This window comes from Microcaecilia unicolor, chromosome 1 (genome assembly GCF_901765095.1).
Source record: "Microcaecilia unicolor chromosome 1, aMicUni1.1, whole genome shotgun sequence".
Taxonomy (NCBI): Eukaryota; Metazoa; Chordata; class Amphibia; order Gymnophiona; family Siphonopidae; genus Microcaecilia; species Microcaecilia unicolor.
In genome coordinates, this window is record NC_044031.1 from 248853593 (window position 1) to 248873099 (window position 19507).

At 45.6% G+C, this 19507-nt stretch overlaps 1 protein-coding gene across 2 annotated transcripts in view; it reads right to left on the minus strand.

The window, feature by feature from the left end:
• Positions 1 to 19507, minus strand: part of TENT4A (terminal nucleotidyltransferase 4A) — a 145357-nt gene that overhangs the window by 54592 nt on the left and 71258 nt on the right. For both annotated transcript variants that reach the window (XM_030205430.1, XM_030205420.1), the window contains exons 6-7: positions 13084 to 13212; positions 11015 to 11228 (exon numbers count right to left, since the gene is read on the minus strand). In XM_030205430.1, coding sequence (XP_030061290.1) covers positions 11015 to 11228; positions 13084 to 13212 — 343 coding nt within the window. The remainder of the gene's footprint in view (positions 1 to 11014; positions 11229 to 13083; positions 13213 to 19507) is intronic.

The following is a 19507-nucleotide window of genomic DNA, read 5'->3' on the forward strand; positions in this document are numbered from 1 at the left end:
ACACGCACTGGTAAAAGTACTGCCCAGACTATTTTACCCCCCACACCATTGGAGCAAGCAATCTGGAAAAATACAGGGTGTACCTCTACTTCTACCGGATGGATACATCCTTCCGGAAAAGCTTGTTTGTCCACAGCTGAAGCTATTACTAAACTTACTGCAATACATAGTGAGCACCATGACTCTATTTCAGCTTTGGTTGATTCTTTATCTTTACTGTATTGGAACCCCAATCTTAGAGAATTGGCGGAATCTATTGTTAAAACATGTCTTTCTTGTGCTGTGACCATTCCCCGTAGAGGTCCAGCCATACCCACGGGATGCTTGCCTACTCCAACAGGACCAGGTATTGAATGGCATATTGACTTTACTGATATGATTCACCCCATACAAGGTAAACGCTATATCCTTTTATGGGTCGATGCTTTCTCTAGATGGGTGGAAGCATTTCCCTGTACTAAGGAGACAGCTCATGTGGTTGTACAATCTTTAATTCGACATATCATGCCAGCACATGGTTGTCCACATAAAATTGTTTCAGATAATGGTTCACATTTTAACAATGTACTTATGCAGGAATTGCAGACTATCTTGAATATTACTCACCGCAAGGTGTCAGTATATAGCCCGACCTCTAATGGTCTGGTTGAACGATACAATGGTATACTGAAAACTAAATTGAGAACATTGTTGCATGACTTGGAGTCTGTGGCTCCACATAAGTACAATTGGTATGATCTACTTCCAGTGGCTCTAATGTCTATACGTAGCTCGCCACTGAGTAAATTAAAAATTTCACCTTTTCAATTACAAACAGGCAGACATATGAGAACGCCTGTTGTTACTCCATTGCATACGCCTCAAGTCTACTGGCAGCAATTGCAACCTGTTATGGAACTGGTTCAGTCTTTAGCTAACCCAACTCAGAAACAGTCTCGTTGGGACAGAGGTGATGATCTCTCTCTTTCCTTTTCCATAGGACAGCAGGTCTTAAGAAAAAACTTCACTCACAAAACCTGGAAGGATCCAGTTTATGTGGGACCATTCACTATCACTGATTTAACTCGCACAGCAGCAAAGTTGTCAGACCATACCACCTGGATACATCTATCTGATTTACGCAAGGCTCCTGATCCAGGACCACCTGAGCAAATAGAAACCACCATTGTACTCCCAGAAGGCATTGATTAACAACAACATCAGTGCAAAAGAATTATGAAGGTTTTTGTAATCTGTCTGCTGGTAGGACTTATTTATGGACTCAATACATATGTTGAAAGAATTCAACATGCCTTAAAGACTCTTAATCTGACTAACTGTATTGTTTGCACTCCACTTGTCACTTCTGTAACTACCATTCCGGCACGTGTCCACCCTTTTTCTATGATTAAGTTGCAAGGAATTCATAACTGTTTCAGTAATGGTACCTGCAACTTGGGTCAGGGTCATGAGCAAAGGCAATATTGGATCAATGTTACTGCTCAACGCCTGCCTTCCTTATTTGTACATACTACTCCTGCATTAAACTATTGGTGTCTGATAAATTCTAGTTCACTTCAGGGTGAGAAACCTAATGTTTTATGTAATTATACTTATGACATACAATCCCAGAATTGGACTGTGTTACAGGGATCCTATGTCATAAATCAGACTGCAACGTCTATGACCTGTGCTAACAAAACAACTTGTAACCGGACACTGACAACCTCTTATGTTACCTCTACTAACCTTACTCTCACAAATTTGACTTTCTTCTTTTCATTATGTCAATTTAATGCCTCTTCCATGCAAGCCATTACTGCTGTGCCTACTGCTTGTTCTTCAGTTAAGGAACCAAATAATCCTATTTTTCCTTTTTCTCAAACATATGCTTTATATCATAACCTAACTTCTCTACGGTCTTTACGGTTAGGGGACTATTTGTTATGCGATAATATCCTATACACTTATCTTCCATCATGTTATAAGTTCTGCACTCTTGTTCAATTAAATTTATTTGATTTGATCATTCCATTAAATGCCACATCACATGGTTCTAATAGTCAGAAACGACGTAAAAGAGATGTTTCCAGTACCTCCTTTAGTGCTTTAACAGGAGATGATCAAGCTTTACAATTAGCATTAGATTATATTAACAGTACATATCCTATGACCAAGAAACGTCTAGATGCCTTGTCAGCCACTGGATGGATTCCATTTGCAGGATTTGCCATTGCAGCTGAAATGGGTATGTCAATCAGACGCTTACAATCACTATTACATGTTGTAACACATGAATTAGACATAGCTATAACAGCAATTCAAGAGGAAATTGATGATACAGCGAGATATGCAATGCACACACGCATGGCAGTTGATTTCATGTTAGCCCCAATCTGGAGGAGTATGCGGAATAGTGAATGATATATCATGTTGTGCAGTTGTTAGAAATCAATCAATAATTGTGAAAAATGCAATGCAGCGCATTCTTTCTCTAGCAAGAATTCAAGTAAGTGATTATGAAGGGATATTAGACACGTCATGGTGGGATACCATAAAAAATTGGTTTGGAGGATTAGGTCCATGGTTAAGAGGGATTGAGACTGGATGTATTGTTTTCATATGTGTTGCAGGACTCTTATTATGTTGTTTGCCTTGTTTACTTGTTTACTTGGTTGCTGGAGACGAACACGTCATTGAAAATGACCATGGTAACTCAGATACAAAATATAATGCCTGACACCAGTGACTATGAACCAAACTGTCCTGGGTTACTGATGACTCCCGAAAGTTCTATGGTTTGATAGAAAATGTTTGTCATTGCCATGACGGCCTGAGGTGTTACCTATTTATAGGATGATGCCCAGTCTAACAGTGATGAAAACTATAACCATGAAATTTTGGTGAACCTTGTTTTACAAGGTTCAAGGGAGGATTTGTTAATAATAATGAACATGCTGCATAAATATAATGAGAAACCGTTGAACAGTATAAAGTTCCTATGGTCAGTGAAGTGCAAGTATTAAGGCAAAAGACCTATGAGTCACAAACCTGTGAAAACAATGAGGGAGTCATAGAATCAACCTTGAGCAGCCTGGTGTGAAGCAGAGACAGGAGGCTGTGTAAGGGGGGGCAGAAGGAATGTTGCTTGCAGACATTTGTAGATAAGGAATGTGAGAACAAGCTTCAAAGAAAAGGGTTGCTGACGTGCACACATTGGGTGCAGTATGAATGTAAGTGTATTTAAACTGAGGAGAAGATAGGTATCTTAAGCAAAGCAAAGCTGAGCAAGCATATATCTCTGTATTACTGCTGAGCAAATATATATCTCTGTATTATTGCTAAAAATATATTGTGTAAGCAGACTTTGCTTCCAGTGTGGTGTTCCCACGCTGCCTCTGTCCGACGGAGGACAGTTGAAAAAATAAAAAATTTTTTGATTATTCTTTTTATAACAGGTGTCAGTTTCTTTGTTTACACAAATATAAGGTGTAAATAAACAGAATCCATTAACTGATGGGATGTACCAAAGCACTCCCTAAGTAGGGTGGGAACAGGCAACTCCGCGAGCAAGCACTTGCGCTCCAAAATGCGCATCCTGCCACGCTGCCACATCCAGCCTGTAATGCTGCACAAAAGAGAGCTGTGAAGCCCAGGTAACCACACAACAGATCTCCTGAAGAGAAAAGACACCTGTTTCAGCCCACGAAGACGACATTGCCCTCGTAGAGTGCGCTTTAAACGCGTCAGGCAACGACCACCCTGAAAGCAGATAAGCAGAAAAAAGGAGTTCCTTAAGTCAGCGGGCCATAGTGGCCTTAGACACCGGAAACCCCTGTCGGGGACCTGCCAACTGAACAAATAAATGATCAGAATTCCTAAACTTATTTGACATCTGCAGATACTGCCACAGAGCCCTGCGGACATCCAAAAGGCGCAATTGCCCAAAGGAGTCCGGAAACTCCTCCTTACAAAAGGAAGAAAAAAAGAAATGGGCTGGTTCAGGTGAAAAGCTGAATCCACCTTAGGCAGAAAGGAAGGCACCGTACGAACAGTTACCCCAGATTCCGAGAGTTGTAGAAAAGGATCCCGACAGGAAAGAGCCTGAAGCTCAGACACTCTTCTTGCCAACGTCATTGCCACTAAAAAAAACTGTCTTGCTGCTACTTGATCTTGAAGGGAATTTTAGGCCAGGCCTTTTTGTAGCCCGTCCTGAAAAAAGTCCACCAAAAGCGAGACTGTTGCCAGAGTCGGCGAGATAGACTTTGCAGTACACCACGCCTCAAAAGTGCGCCAGATCCGAGCGTAAGTCACAGAAGCAGACCGTGTGTGAGCCTGCAAGAACGTGGCAATAACCTATTAGAATAGCCCTTGTCCCTCTATTATGCCCTCTCAAGAGCCAGGCTATAAGACCAAAACGGCAAGGATCTTCCATAGTCACCGGACCTTGAACTAACAAGTTCGGAATCCGAGACAACGGAAGAGGTGCGTCCACCAGCATCCGCCGGAGATCCGGACACCTTGGCCAATCTGGGGCGATGAGAATCACCAATCCTCGGTGCAGGCGAATCCGAAGTAGAAATCACCCTATCAAGGGCCAAGGAGGGAACACATACAGGAGGCCCGAGGGCCAAGGTTGAGCCAGGGCATCAAACCCCACCGAGCGAGGATCTCTCCTTCTGCTGAAAAAGTGAGGGACTTTGGCGTTTACGCTTGACGCCATGAGGTCCAAGCCTGGAGTCTCCCATTTGGCACAAATCTTTAGAAAAACTTCGTCTGCCAGTTCCCATTCCGCCGGGTCAATTTGATGTCTGCTGAGGAAATTGGCTTGTACGTTGCTCTGACTGGCTCTGTGAGCCCCGGACAGCAGCTCTAGGTGACGCTCGGCCCAGTCGCAGATCTGAGACGCCTCCGCAGCCAGGGCTCTGCACTGAGTGCCGCCCTGACGATTGATGTAGGCCACTGCTGTCGTGTTGTCCGACAGAACTCGGACAGGAAGACCCTTCAGCGTCCTGTGGAAGGCCAGAAGAGCCTGGAATATCGCTCTCAGTTGCAAGCGATTGATGGACCATCCCGCTTCCGCGGTTAACCACAGACCCTGAGCATAGTGTCCCCGGCAATGAGCTCCCCAGCCCGAAAGGCTGGCATCCGTTATCACCAAACACCAAGAGCCAGTGGCATCCGCAGGAGCAAGCGGACCTGATTCTGAAGCTTGAGACGCCTGCTGTTGGGAAGAAAAATGAACCCCGAAGCCGTGTCGAACCGGACCTCCAAATACTTGAGAGACAGAGGGGGGTCAGGAGACTTTTGGGCATATTGACTACCCAGCCCAGAGTCTGAAGAACTGAAACAACCCTGGCTGTGGCAAGTCGGCTTTCGTCTGCCAAATCCGCTCTGATGAGCCAGTCGTCAAGATATGGGTGAATTCTGATACCCTCTCGCCTAAGAAAGGCAACCACCACTACCATCACCTTGGGGCAGTTGCCAGGCCGAAAGGCAAGGTGCGAAACTGGAAATGTTGGCTCGATAAAGCAAACAGGAGAAACCGCTGATGCGACGGCCAGACAGGAATATGCAAATACGCTTGAGGTCCAGAGACGTGAGAAACTCTCTCCTGGCTGTACCGCCGCAATGACGAAGCGCAGGGTTTCGCACTCCTAAGGCCTCGTTGACTCTGCGTAAGTCGAGAATAGGTCTGAACGACCCGCCTTTTCGAGGCACCACAAAATAGATGGAGTAGCGACCACAGCCGCATTTGGCGGGAGGAACCGGAACCACTGCTCCGCGCTTCAGCAACACCTGCAAGGTCTCGTTTACCGCTGCCTGCTTGACGGCAGTGCCGCATCGGGACTCCAAAAAACGCGTCTCCCACCGGGCAGCGAATTCTAGTCGGTAACCTTCTCTGATCAGGTCCAGAACTCACTGATCTAAAGTAATCTTGGTCCACTCCTCGAGAAAGAGGGAGAGACGACCCCCTACTTCAGGGACCGATGAGTGGACAGGCGCCCCATTATTGTGGAGGATGCCCCAAACTCCTGGACGTTGCCCGGACGCTGCAGCGCGTTTGTCCGAACGAAAGGAGTTCCCTCTGCTGGAAACGGGTAAGTTGACCAAACCCCGCAGACGGGCGATACCTGCGAGTTTCGCGAAAACGTGACCTGGAAGAGGAGGGAAAAGGACTTTTGGAAGAAGGCCTCGGCCTATCCTCAGGCAACCGTTGGGACTTAGAGTCCCCTAGGTCCTTAACATAAGTAATGCCATACTGGGAAAAGACCAAGGGTCCATCGAGCCCAGCATCTTGTCCATGACAGCGGCCAATCCAGGCCAAGGGCACCTGGCAAGCTTCCCAAATGTACAAACATTCTATACATGTTATTCCTGGGATTTTGGATTTTTCCAAGTCCGTTTAGTAGCGGTTTATGGACTTGTCCTTTAGGAAACCGTCCAACCCCTTTTTAAACTCTGCTAAGCTAACCGCCTTCACCACATTTTCCGGCAATGAATTCCAGAGTTTAATTACACGTTGGGTGAAGAAATATTTTCTCCGATTTGTTTTAAAATTTACTACACTGTAGTTTAATCGCATGCCCCCTAGTCCTAGTATTTTTGGAAAGCGTGAACAGACGCTTCACATCCACCTGTTCCACTCCACTCATTATTTTATATACCTCTATCATGTCTCCCCTCAGCCGTCTCTTCTCCAAGCTGAATAGCCCTAGCCTCCTTAGTCTTTCTTCATAGGGAAGTCGTCCCATCCCCGCTATCATTTTAGTCGCCCTTCGCTGCACCTTTTCCAATTCTTGAGATGCGGCGACCAGAATTGAACACAATACTCAAGGTGCGGTCGCATCATGGAGCGATACAACGGCATTATAATATCCTCACACCTGTTTTCCATACCTTTCCTAATAATACCCAACATTCTATTCGCTTTGCTAGCCGCAGCAGCACACTGAGCAGAAGGTTTCAGTGTGTTATCGACGATGACACCCAGATCCCTTTCTTGGTCCGTAACTCCTAATGTGGAACCTTGCATGACGTAGCTATAATTCGGGTTCTTTTTTCCCACATGCATCACCTTGCACTTGCTCACATTAAACGTCATCTGCCATTTAGCCGCCCAGTCGCCCAGTCTCCCAGTCTCGTAAGGTCCTCTTGTAATTTTTCACAATCCTGTCGCGAGTTAACGACAAATCCTCCCAAAATAAAAGAAGGCTCCGAAAGGGTAACTTCACCAGCCTTTGTTTAGAGGCCATGTCAGCCGCCTAATGTCGGAGCTAAAGAAGGCAGCGGGCAGCAACCGCCACCGACATCTGCTTAGCCAAAGCTCTGACCAGATCATAAAGGGCATCAGCCAAAAAAGACAGGGCAGACTCCATACGCGGGCTGACCTCAGCGAGGGAACCCGCTCCATCGGTGGGCTGCTAAACCACCTGCTCCAACCAGGACAGGCAAGTCTGGGCTGCATAGGAACTGCAAATAGCCGCCCGTAAGGACATGCCCGAGATTTCAAAGGACCACTTCAGCGCATATTCCAGCTGCTGGTCCTGCATATCTTTCAAAGTGACCCGAGAAGGCTTTTTAGTACTAGCCATCCGAGGATTAATAGAAGAGGCAGCACCCTTGTCAGGATCTTCAATACAAAGGGCCTGTAAGGCATCAGAAATGAGAGCTGGCAGCTCGTCGCGGTGGAAAATCTGAACCGCTTTAGGGTCATCCAACTTCTGTGGCAAGCAGCCACCCTCGTCTGGATCATCAGTCCGTGAGAGCCTGCCAGACCCCTAAGTCTCCCCGAAACTAGACCACGGGGGTGACCAGGGTGAAGAGTCCCCCCTCAGACAGGGTATTCACTCGTCTACGCTTAGCATCAGCAAAAGCTCAGGGGAAGAAATAAAGTCTCCAGCAGACGCTGGGCTATCAAGAACTGGAGGCAACCCAGTCCGAAAGGAATTGTCAGGAACTTCAGGCAGTGCTCTTTTTAACATAAAAGCCTTATGCACCAGCAGCACAAATTCAGGGGAGAAAAACTCACCCTGTACATCCGCCCCCACATTGGGGGAAGCAGAGGCAATAGCTCTTCTAGAAACCTCGAAACGAGGCGTCCTCCTGTACTCAGACCCTTCTGCAACCGTGAGGGTCGAGTCACGCGGCGCCTCCAAGACGACGCCCGCTGCCAACTCCGTCGGGTGGAAGAATCACCGCCCGCCATGCTCATGCCAGCATTAGCATCAAGGCAGCATGTGCTGCAAAGCCCCGCTGCTGATCTGCGTTTCCCACAGTGGGAGCAGCACTTAACCCCTTCAGCAGCCATCAAATACAGAAAACAAAATGGCGCCTCCGCGCCAAAACTTACCCCGCATAGAGCACTGTCAGCAGGAACCTCCCCGGAGCAGCTGGGCACCACTCTCACCTCAGGAGACAGAGTCAAACGAGCTTCAGTCAAGCTGCACCAAACCAGGAGCTCTGGAGAAAGCCTCTTTTTTTTTTTTTTTACTGTGAGGAAAGTTAGAGGCAGGCAGCCACAGAGGAACTCCGGGAGGAGGGGGAATGGGGTAAGGCAGGGACAGGGAAAACCAAGTATGCCTTTAAAGTGGGCACCATCAGCCACAACACCCCCCCCCCCCCCCCCCCCCGCTCTACTGGCAAATCACAGGAGCCACCCCGGGCAGAAATCCAGGAGCTGAGAAAGCGACGTATACACCTGCTGGGAGACAGAGATATACTAAAGGCAGAGGGGGCTGGGCGTCCAGGAACACCATGTGATTTCAGTGTTCCTTATCACCACCTGCTGGTAGGCGGATACAACCCCATCAGTTAATGGATTCATCTGCTGTTGATGACAAGGAAAAAGCCTTTAAGTAACAAAATATATCAAAAAATAGAACCAAAAATATCAAGTTCAGCAAAAAGATGAGTAGTATAGGTTCACCCAGTTTCAAATCTTTGTTATATGTCAAAAGTTCTAGAAAAAATTGTGTTTACCCAACTCACTTCCTTTTCTGAGAAAATTTTTGTTATACATCCCTGTCAATCTGGTTTCAGGTCTCGCCACAGCACAGAAACCATCATGGCAGCACTTATCAGTGAACACATTTCCACTCGAAACAGCACAGAAAGGTACTGGCAATCTCGCTAGACCTTTCTGCTGTTTTTGATATGGTACATGCCCACACTAGTGAGCACTTCAGGGCAGGAATCAAAGTGCTTGGGAGAGAGGCCCTCACCCAATTCAGAAGGTGCCTCCACACACTCAGCAAGACCAGCGTGCCCCACAGCAGGAGCACCGCTTAACAGATTCAGCCGCCATGCATGCGCTCCCTGAAAACAAAATGGTGCCAAACACTCACCAGGCGCGATGCTGACCCTGCACACAGCAGGCGCTCTGAGGGAAGGCTGCCAGCCAGTCGACGTAGAAAGCCGGATGGAGTGCAGGAGAACTGCCGACCCGCTCTCAGAAAGGCACTGTCTCCAAAGTGCTTTGCTTTTTCTGTTCTCCCGCTCTGCTTTTTTTTTTTCTCTTTGCAAGGCTGAACTTTTTTTTTTTTTTTTTTTTTAAACTAGTGAGGAAGGCTACAGCTCAAGACCAAAGACAGGGAGAAATGGATTCACAGTGTGAGGCAGGAACCCAGCAAACTAAGTATGTCCCTAAAGCTGATCAGACCAGACACTCCTCCAGGCTCAACAGGCCCAACAGCTGGCCCAGGAGCTTCTGAGATGCCATCTAATACCTGCTGGAGATAGAGATATACTGGTTGAAGGAGGAGCTGTCTGTCTGGTATCACTGCCTTCAACTTTGTAACCTTTATCTCCATCTGCTGGTTGATGGACACAACCCATCAGTTCCTGAATGAAGATCTACTCAGACAGAATGGAGTTGGTTGAATGAAGGAAGAAAATGTTCACTCTCTTGAGCTGAGAAGGTAAAAGAAATAGCTAGTGAGGTGAAGGCAGCAGAAAATAGGCAGTATAGCCTTGAGGTATGTAGTGGTTTAAGCTGGGGAATAAGACTGGTAAGAGTTTGCTTCTGGAAGAGAAAAGTGTAATGAGTCATAGGAGAACAGAAGTGAGATACAAACCTGTGGAGACATATGATCATGCATGCGATGGCACACACCACCTGGTAGGAGCTGAGGCTCAAATGGTTCCGGGTGGACTTGAGTCGGCCCTGAAGACACTGGGATGAATATGCAGATATAACTCCAAAGATTGAGTTGAATTTCTCAGAATGGCCAGAGATGTCAAACAGTTAGAACACTGACCAGTGGCTACAGACTGCAATTTCCTCCAAAACCTAGCACATCTTCATCTTGAAACTAAGATTTTCCAATAAAATGGCTGGGCAACACACACACACCCATCCTTCTCTTCCCAGATATTTTAGTATAAATGCTAATAGCTCCACAGCCCAAGTATGGGCCAGTTCAGAACTTTGATTCATCCTGAAATTCAAAGGAGCAAGAGAAAACCAAGGATTTCTTTTCTTTTTAAAGAGCAGCTAACAGAAACATAATGCTGTCTTCTCACCACAGCAGTGCTGTTCACTCATAGCGCTGTCTCCACAATGATGTAACTTTCAAATGATCATGCCGAGCTGCCTTTGCCTATCATGCTTTTTTTTGAAATGCCCTTTCCATTATCCTTCAAGGCTGTGTTCTGCAGATTCAGATTCAAGTCCTGCCTAAAACATCTCACCTCTCCCCCCCCTCCACCAGGCTTTTCCAGAGCCATGATGGTTCTTCCATTGGGGCTGTATATCTCAGGGCATAAGCTGAGTCCTCTGAATCCCTCCTCTCTTCCTTTATGTCCCCTCTTTGTAATTTATTTTATTACTTGCGTTTTAAATGAAAGGCAGTATTATCAAATATCTGAATAAACTATAAACAAAAACCTCTTATTCCTCAAAGCTGAAATGTTAAGCAAAGAAAATCTGACACTGAATCACTAGAAAATGCAGTTTTCTGGCCTATTACGAATGGCTGGCAAACAATAAGTTACTACAATTACACTTTTGCTAATTAAAATAAACTGACCCTACCAGGCAAAAGAGGATCTTCGATGCATAACATGGATGGTCTGTATCCATTGGTCATGGCTTTCATGATTTCTTCTTTGGCAATATAAGCACCTCCATTTCTTATTCTAATACCAGTTTTCAAATAATTAAAATTTCTTCCATAAAGTTCAAAAAATTCTATTAGAAGCATTCCAAGATTTTCATCATCTCTTCTGGCATCAATTCTTGGATGCAACTGCACAAAAACAAAACAGGCTGGGTGAGTTTTTCCCCCCCCTTTTTTTTAAATCGACTAACATGCTCATGTAACAAACACTGTTAGAGTAGCAATTCAACTAGTGAGCACGCATATCAGATATGCATATGACACACAATTTTCATGCACAGCCTCCAGCTATGATTCAAAGAAGAACATGAATGATTCTCTAAAGCAGGGGTAGGCAACTCCGGTCCTCGAGAGCCGCAGGCAGGTCAGGTTTTCAGGATATCCACAATGAATATGCAGGAGATAGATTTGCATACCATGGAGGCAGTGCTTGCAAATCTATCTCCTGCATATTCAGTGTGGAAATCCTGAAAACCTGACCTGCCTGCGGCTCTCAAGGACCGGAGTTGCCTACCCCTGCTCTAAAGCATCACTGCTTTTAATTAATTTTTACCAGTGTTTTATAGATACCAGTTTTACCAGAGCAGAGCTACAGATTTTGGTACTTGTTGATCTAACTTTACACACCCACAAGCTTCAGGAGTTGAAGAGGTCTAGGCTTCATTTAAAGCCTCAATGGTTCCACAGTGCCTAGACTCAACAGCAGGACTTCTCAACCCAGTCCTTGGGGCACACCAAATTCCATTGGGTTTTCAGGATATCCACAATGACTATGCATTAGATATTTGCATACCAAGGAGGAAGTGCATGCAATCTCTCTCATGCATATTCATAATGGATATCCTGAAAACCCAATTTGACTTGGGTTGAAAAGCCCTGATCTACAATATATTCCACAAAATGCAACAGAATATTACAACGGTATTTTTATCATACTTGGATGAAACTTACATTTTGAACATTTGACAATAAGTATCATATTAAGGCCTATTATATGATACTCTGTCAATTCACAGTACTTACACATAGCATTAGAGCTGCTCATTAAGGCGGTAAAACCCAACAGGCAATTTGAAAGTTTTCAAAACATTCACCGTTTATAAATTGGAAGCAAAAATCTCACTTTTGCAGCTCTCAGTTAATGTATTTAAAGGAAGGCAATTACTCCCCAAAACCCAGTTGCTTAGGGGCTCAAGGTGGTCAGGAGATGTTTAATCTACTATGATTTAAACCCTGGCAATGCCTGAAGCTGCTTGCTTTGTCAGAGAAACAAATGCATGAAACTTAAAAGACAAAACAGCACAAAAAAGAAAAAAAAAAATACCAGCTGAGTTCATTGTACTATGCCTCACTGAGCAGAGAGTGTCAGGGCAAACTGCCTGGTTTAAAAAAGGAATCAATCTTCTTACACTTAACTTAGGTGATGTGGCCTAATTGTGAAGTAAAACTGAAGATACACATCCCATATTATTTAGGATTTAAAACTGACTGCAGGAGCCCTATGCGGCCACTGGGCATGAAATTCTGTATACAGCAGAAAGCAATTTTTATGGAATGTTCCATATCATCACCTCATGCCATCCACTTGTGTGCTTGATTCAAGCAGTTTTAGCTCTACACTGTGGTCAAGGCTGTCCAACCACTAGGCAAACTAGATATTTGCCTGGCTGTACCAGATGGTTAGAGAAGGGAAGCCTCGGAACACATTTTGTTTGTTTGTTTGTTTTTTGGGGGGGGAGGAGGAATAGGAGATGCTGAATATGTCTTTGGGGAGGGGGAGATGCTAGATATGGCAGGGAGGGCCTTGAGCAACTCCTTGGTTGAAAGGTGGGTGCACAGCTGAAGGTCCACCTATGGTGCCAGCCTTAACAGTAGCTGCACTCATGTCCCAGATGTCTGTAATAAATACAAGTAACATCACAGCAAGCCTAACCACTACTTTTAAGTTAAAAAAAAAAAAAACACACACACACACACAACTTACCTGTAAGAAGCTAATGGCCATTAAAATTAGACTATAAGAGCTAATTCCACCAGTAAAAACTTCATTTAAGTCCCTCTGAAGGAGAAACTGCTTTAATACTAAAATCAAAAATGGCAGCAACGAGTATTTCTGCAAAGAAAGAAGATTGTACCCTTTAATGTTTGCAAATTTACCTCTGCCAAGTAATCAAATCTGCATATTTTCCCTACTGAAAGAATTTTACACTTTACACAGCATTTTGTTTGTAGAATATCAATTTCTTAAAAGCATCCTACAGCCTAAGTTTGTAAAAATGTGCCAAGGAATAAACTTGATTATATGTGCATGTCCAATCAGCACTTTGCAGTGACACTTGGGAGAAACTAGTTCTTACCTGCTAATTTGCTTTCCTTTAGTCCCTCCAGACTGGCCCAGAATGTGACTGATGGGTTGGGCATGCCTTCCAGCAGGTGGAGACTGAGAACTCTGACATTAGAGAGAGCCAATAAGAGCCCTGGCTAGATAGAGATAGATTATCATAACAAAGAAGAAAAGGAAAAGCATATTCTGTGCAACTGGAAAACTTGAGCAGCCACCAACATTATACTATCAATGAGAATGTGCCTCTTGTGCAACATGCCCACTGCAAAAGTAAATGTACTTGCTGTACATTTTTTTTTTTATAACCAAGAAACCGCAAACACACACAACAGCTCCATCCAAACTCCACAAATCGAATACAAACCAAACTTCATCACTTCAAATAATTACAGGAGGGATCAGGGCTGGTCCAGAGGGACTGAAGGAAAGCAAATTAGCAGGTAAAAACTAATTTCTCCTTCCTTAGTGGCCCTCCAGACTGGCCTAGAATGTGACTGATGGGAAGTAACAAAGCAGTATCTTTAAGGGAGGGACCCTAGTAACCAGTAAACTGGTGAGAATGTTCGCCCCAAAAACTGCCTCCTGATGACACTGAACATCCAATCTGTAACGTTTAGAAAATGAATATGAGAACCATGTCGCTGCTTTACAAATTTCTAAAGACGGTACCAAGACGTTCCGCTCATGATGCAGCTTGTTCTGTTAGAATGGGCTTTCACGCCTTCTGGAATAGTCTTCCCAGAAAGAAAGTAAGAGGAAGCAATCATCTCTTTAAGCCACCTAGAAATAGTGGGTTTAGATATCCAACCCTTTATGGGAACCTCCAACCAGCAGGAACAGACGATCCGTCCATCTAAAGTCCTCTGTAGACTTCAAATAGTGTTTCAGAACTCTCCTGATGTCTAGCTTCCATGAACGCCACTGATTCTCCGATCCAGAGGGAGAACCTAACACAGGCAATGCTACCGATTGGGACACATGAAACCGCGACAAGACCTTAGGGAGAAAAGAAGGAACGGGGCGTAAAACCTACCCACTCTTCAGAAAATTCCAAAAATGGAAACAGGAAAACGTCTGCAACTCAGATACTCTCCTGGCCAAAGTAATGGCTACCAAAAACACTGTCTTGAATATTAAATCTTTCAGAGAACAGGGCAATAAATCATTCAGAGAACAGGATGTCAAGGGCTCAAAGGAAGACCTAGTAAGAACCAAGAGAACCAGGTTAAGGTCCCAAGCCAGAAAGACAGACCTTGGAGGAAAATGAGACCCACTCCAGGAAGGAATCAAGTTATATCTAGATGAGTAGCTAAGGCCTTTCCTTGAATGTGCCCCCGAAAACAAGACAGCGCCACAATTTGGACTTCAGAGAGGCTATCGCCAGGTCTTTATCAAAAGCTCGTTGTAAAAAAATCCAAAACCTCTGCCACCAAAGCACAAAATGGAGAGATAACACAATCTGAAAACCAAGCCTCAAAAATCTGCCAAGTCCTGACATAAACACAGAGAAGTTGAAGGACAACGCGATCAAAGCATCACAACAATCACATTAGCGAAGTATTCGTCAACCAAGCCTGCTCAACAGCCTAGCCGTAAGACAAAATCGAGCCGATTCGGATGAATCACCGGGCCCTGGAGACTATGAAATTCTGGCAATTTGAGCAGAGGGCCGACACGAAGGCACATGAGATCAGCATACCAAGGTCTGCAAGACCGATCTGGCGCCACTAAGAGTACCAGACCCCTGTGTGCCTTGATCCTTTGAATTAGGTAGCCCAGGAGCCAGAGGAAATCAATACCAAAGCCCTGAAGGCCAAGGCTGGAGAACAGCATCTACGCCCTTCGCTTTAAGATCTCTTGTTCAACTGAAGAACTGGGGTACTTTTGCATCGAGACTGAAGGCCAAAAGATCCATGACCGGAAGCCCCCAGTGAGACACTACCATTTGAAATGCTGTTGCACTGAGTGCCCACTCTCCCGGATCTAGTGTTGCAACTGAGAAAATCCACCTAAACATTCACCGTTCCCGCTACACGGGACGCTGAGAGGGCGGCCAGATGAAGCTCCACACAAGTCATGAGCTGCGCGGTTTCCTGTTCTAACTGGTGATGTCTTATTCCCCCCTGCTGATTGACGTAAGCCACCATCGTGGCGTAATCTGAGAGGATGTATACCGACTCGCCTACTAGTAGAGGGCAAAACACTTCCAGCACCAACCAAATTGCTCTGGTTTCCAAGAGGTTTATCACGCAGGATATCTCCTGCTGAGATCATAGACCCTGTGCATACTGTCCCTGACAGTGAGCTCCCCAGTCTGTGAGGCTGGAATTTGTTGTGACTACAACCCATTGTGGAGGATCCAGAGGCATACCCTTGGCCAGGCTGGCCGTCTGAAGCCACCAGCAAAGGCTGCTGCGCTCCTGAGCTCACAGTGGCAATCTCACCTGCAGGGAATCCCTCTGCGGCGACCATCTGGACCACATGGACAATATCAGAGATCTCATGTCTGCCCTGGCCCAAGGCACCGCTTCTATCATCACCACCATGGAACCCAAAATCTGTAAATAATCCCATGCACACAGTACTGACCTGTGCAGGAACATTTGAATTTGAGCCCTGCAACTTGAGAAATCTGGACTGTGGAAGAAACATGCGACCCTGCAGCATGTCAAAGGATGCCCCTAGATAGTCTAGTACTGAGATGGAACAAGGCAACTCTTGAGCAGGTTGACCACCCAATCAAGGGACTGGAGGAACTGAACCACCCGAGCTGTAACCTGTAGACTTTCCTGATACGACCTTGTTATCAGCCTATCGTCCAGGTAAGGATGAACTAAAACGCCTTCTTTCCTGACAGCTGCCGCAACAGTCACCATAAACTTTGTGAATATGCAAGGAATGTAACGAGACCAAACAGCAGAACCCAAAATGGATAATGATTGCCCAAAACTGCAAAACGAAGAAAACGCTGGTGCATGATGTGAAACTGGAATACGTAAAGAGGCCTCCATTAAGTCTAGCACGGTCAAATATTCCCTGGACCAAACGGGCACTATGTCCAAGTGAAGCATCTCCATACAAAAACTGGTGACCTTGAGAGCCCGATTGACAGCCTTGAGGTTCAGAACTGGCCTGAAAGATCCTTCTTTCTTCAGGCCGACAAAGTAAATAGAATAACACCCTAGACAAATAGCCTGCAGCTTGATAAGCCTTTCCAGAGTATCCTGACTGCATTCGCCTTAAGGGGAGACCAACTCCAAAACGGCATCTGAAAGATGCCGTGCAAACTCTAAGGCGTACCCATCTCAAATAACCTCTACCACCCCCCGATCACAGGTAATCTGGGCTCACCTCCAATACAGCTGTGTTAAGCACGCTCCCACATGAATCAGAGGCTGGACCCGGTAACTTTCATTGGGAAGGACAGGCTGTTGATGGGAAAGAAGCTCCTGCATCTCTGCCTCTCCGTCAAGCTCCTTGAAAGGACTGAACTGGGACTGTTGAGCCGGAGCCAATCTACCAGGTCTATAGTGGCAAAAATCTCATCCCCGACTGCAGCCTGCAAACAGGCTGCGACTTCACGCCTTAGGCCGGTCTTCCGGGAGCCAAGGAACCTTACTATTGCTCAGACTGTGGACTAACTTCTCTATTCTCCAACAAAATGGATCCCTGAAAAGGGAACCTGCTCAGCTTAGACTTAGAAGCTGCATCCACTGACCAACTTTGCAGCCAAAGAGAACATCAGTGGCAACATCTTGCAGCCACTCCTAAGGCCACAGATTTAGAAGAGAGGCTCTCAGCAAATCATACAAAGCATCCGCCAAAAAGGCTGAGCAGCCTTTTTGGCAGATGCTTTGTATGATTTGCTGAGAGCCTCTCTTCTAAATCTATGGCCTTAGGAGTGGCTGCAAGATGTTCTCTTTGGCTGCAGCTTCTAAGTCTAAGCTGAGCAGGTTCCCTTTTCAGGGATCCGTTTTGTTGGAGAATAGAGAAGTTAGTCCACAGTCTGAGCAATAGTAAGGTGGCAGCTCATCTCAATCTTAGCCACTTTGGCATCTATCAAAGCAAGATCATCTGACGTTCTATCCAAGACCCTCTCAGACCAGCAGAAACAAGACCTGGCTACCAAGGAACCACAGATAGCTGCCTGGGCCACCAGACACATCAAAACTACTCTTTAACAGTGCCTCTATATGGCGATCCTGAACATCTTTGAGTGCTATTCCCCCATCTACAGGGACAGTATTTCTCTTAGTAACAGCTGAGACCACCGCATCCACTACAGAAGGCTTAAGGGACTTGTCTGAAATCAGGGACTGCATAGAGATGAAGCACAGACCTAGAAAAGTCTAAAGGAAGAATCCAGAACATCCCACTGTGCCTGAATGATCTCTCTGATATCCTGGTGCATAGGGAATTTCCTACCTGGTCTTCTTATGCCCTTCACCAGAAGATTTACCTTGTGGCCCTCCATGGCCATGGGCTCCTCTTCTTCAAAATGCAATGCAGTGGCCACCCTTGGGTCCACTGGACTGGAATCTTCAGAAGCCTGTCCTCTTAAAAATCAGCCTACTTCAGCATGGGCATTTCCTGGTCTGGCTCAGAACCCAGATCCTTCTCCAGATCTCAGGATGCCCTAGGCCGCTTTGCCTAGTCCACCTGCCTCTCCCAAGCACCCTGCTAAAGGTGGACCTGATTTTGCAACATAAAGGTTTTGTACATCTGCAGGACAAGATGCAGCTGTCTCTTCCAGTCCTCAAAATCCTCTTCCCTTGAAGAGGAGAAGGGAAACTGTCAAACATGCAGCAGCACTGCCAGGAGACAACAGGAGGACTTGGGGGGAGGGACCTGGACACCCAAGTGTGTCACCTCTTCTGTGGGCCTCAGCCTTGAGAACAAGGCAAGAGACACCTGAGCACAGAAACAACTAATAGTACCCCCTTAGCCTGCCAAAGATACTAAAAAAAAAAAAAGTTTTCAGTGCATAAACTATAAAAAAAGAAAGAGCAGAAAGGAGACTAAAGGGCTCACCACCTTCCACCTGCTGGAGACTGACAATACTGAATCTCTATCTAGCCAGGGCTCTTATTAGCGCTCTCTAGAGTCAGAGCTCTCAGTCTCCACCTGCTGGAAGGCATACACAACACATCAGTCACATTCTGGGATTGCCGGTCCAGAGGGACACTAAGGAACTATGATTAGCCATATTACCAAGTATCAAGAATCAAAGGTTGTATGTTTCAGCAGCGGATAGTCTAAGAGCAATTAATACTATAAATGCAAATACTCCTTTTTAATTTAAGCTATTTAAAAATATATATTTTTAAACAAACCACTAGCCAAGTGAGCAAAAATTAGTTGCTTAACCATACTGCTCTCTGTTCAAACAATGGCTACACATAGTAACCAGATTTAAAATCCATGACTACAGGGCTCTGTGAATGACTGAACACATGTGCTAAAGTGAATGGGCTAAAACTGAGGAGATTATAAAGAGGATAAACTCCTGAGTGGATTAGAATAAATGAACTAGTAACAAAGCAGACATCCAAGAGGAAGCAGAATGCTTTCCTGCTGGGTGGGGAGAGGGAATGTTTTGCCCTCAACCACACACCACCCCCAAGATCTGCCACAACAACCCCCTCCTCCCACGGTCTCTAGCATCTTTCTCCTTCCTTCCATCTCTCCCTCCCAGTAATGTATTGATTTCTTTACCTCCGTCCCTGACACTAAAATTAGCATAACAGTCATCAAGGCCGGCTGATAAAGGGCCCCCGAGCACCTGCAAATGCTCAAGACCTGCTTTCCATCCCCTCTGAACTTCCTATTTCAGAGGGGCAGAAGTCAGGGATCCAGCACCAGCTGGTTGCAATGTTTCTGCAATTCTGCCAATTACAGCATCAACGCCCTGAAAGAGGTAAGGAAGGAAACCCCTCATTTTGGGGGGCAGGGAAAGATGGAAAATTATAGGGGTACCATGTCACCTGTGGCACACCCTATTTTGACACCTATGAGACATCCAATGAGTAGTACAAGATTGCTGAATCTGAAAATGAAAAGATAC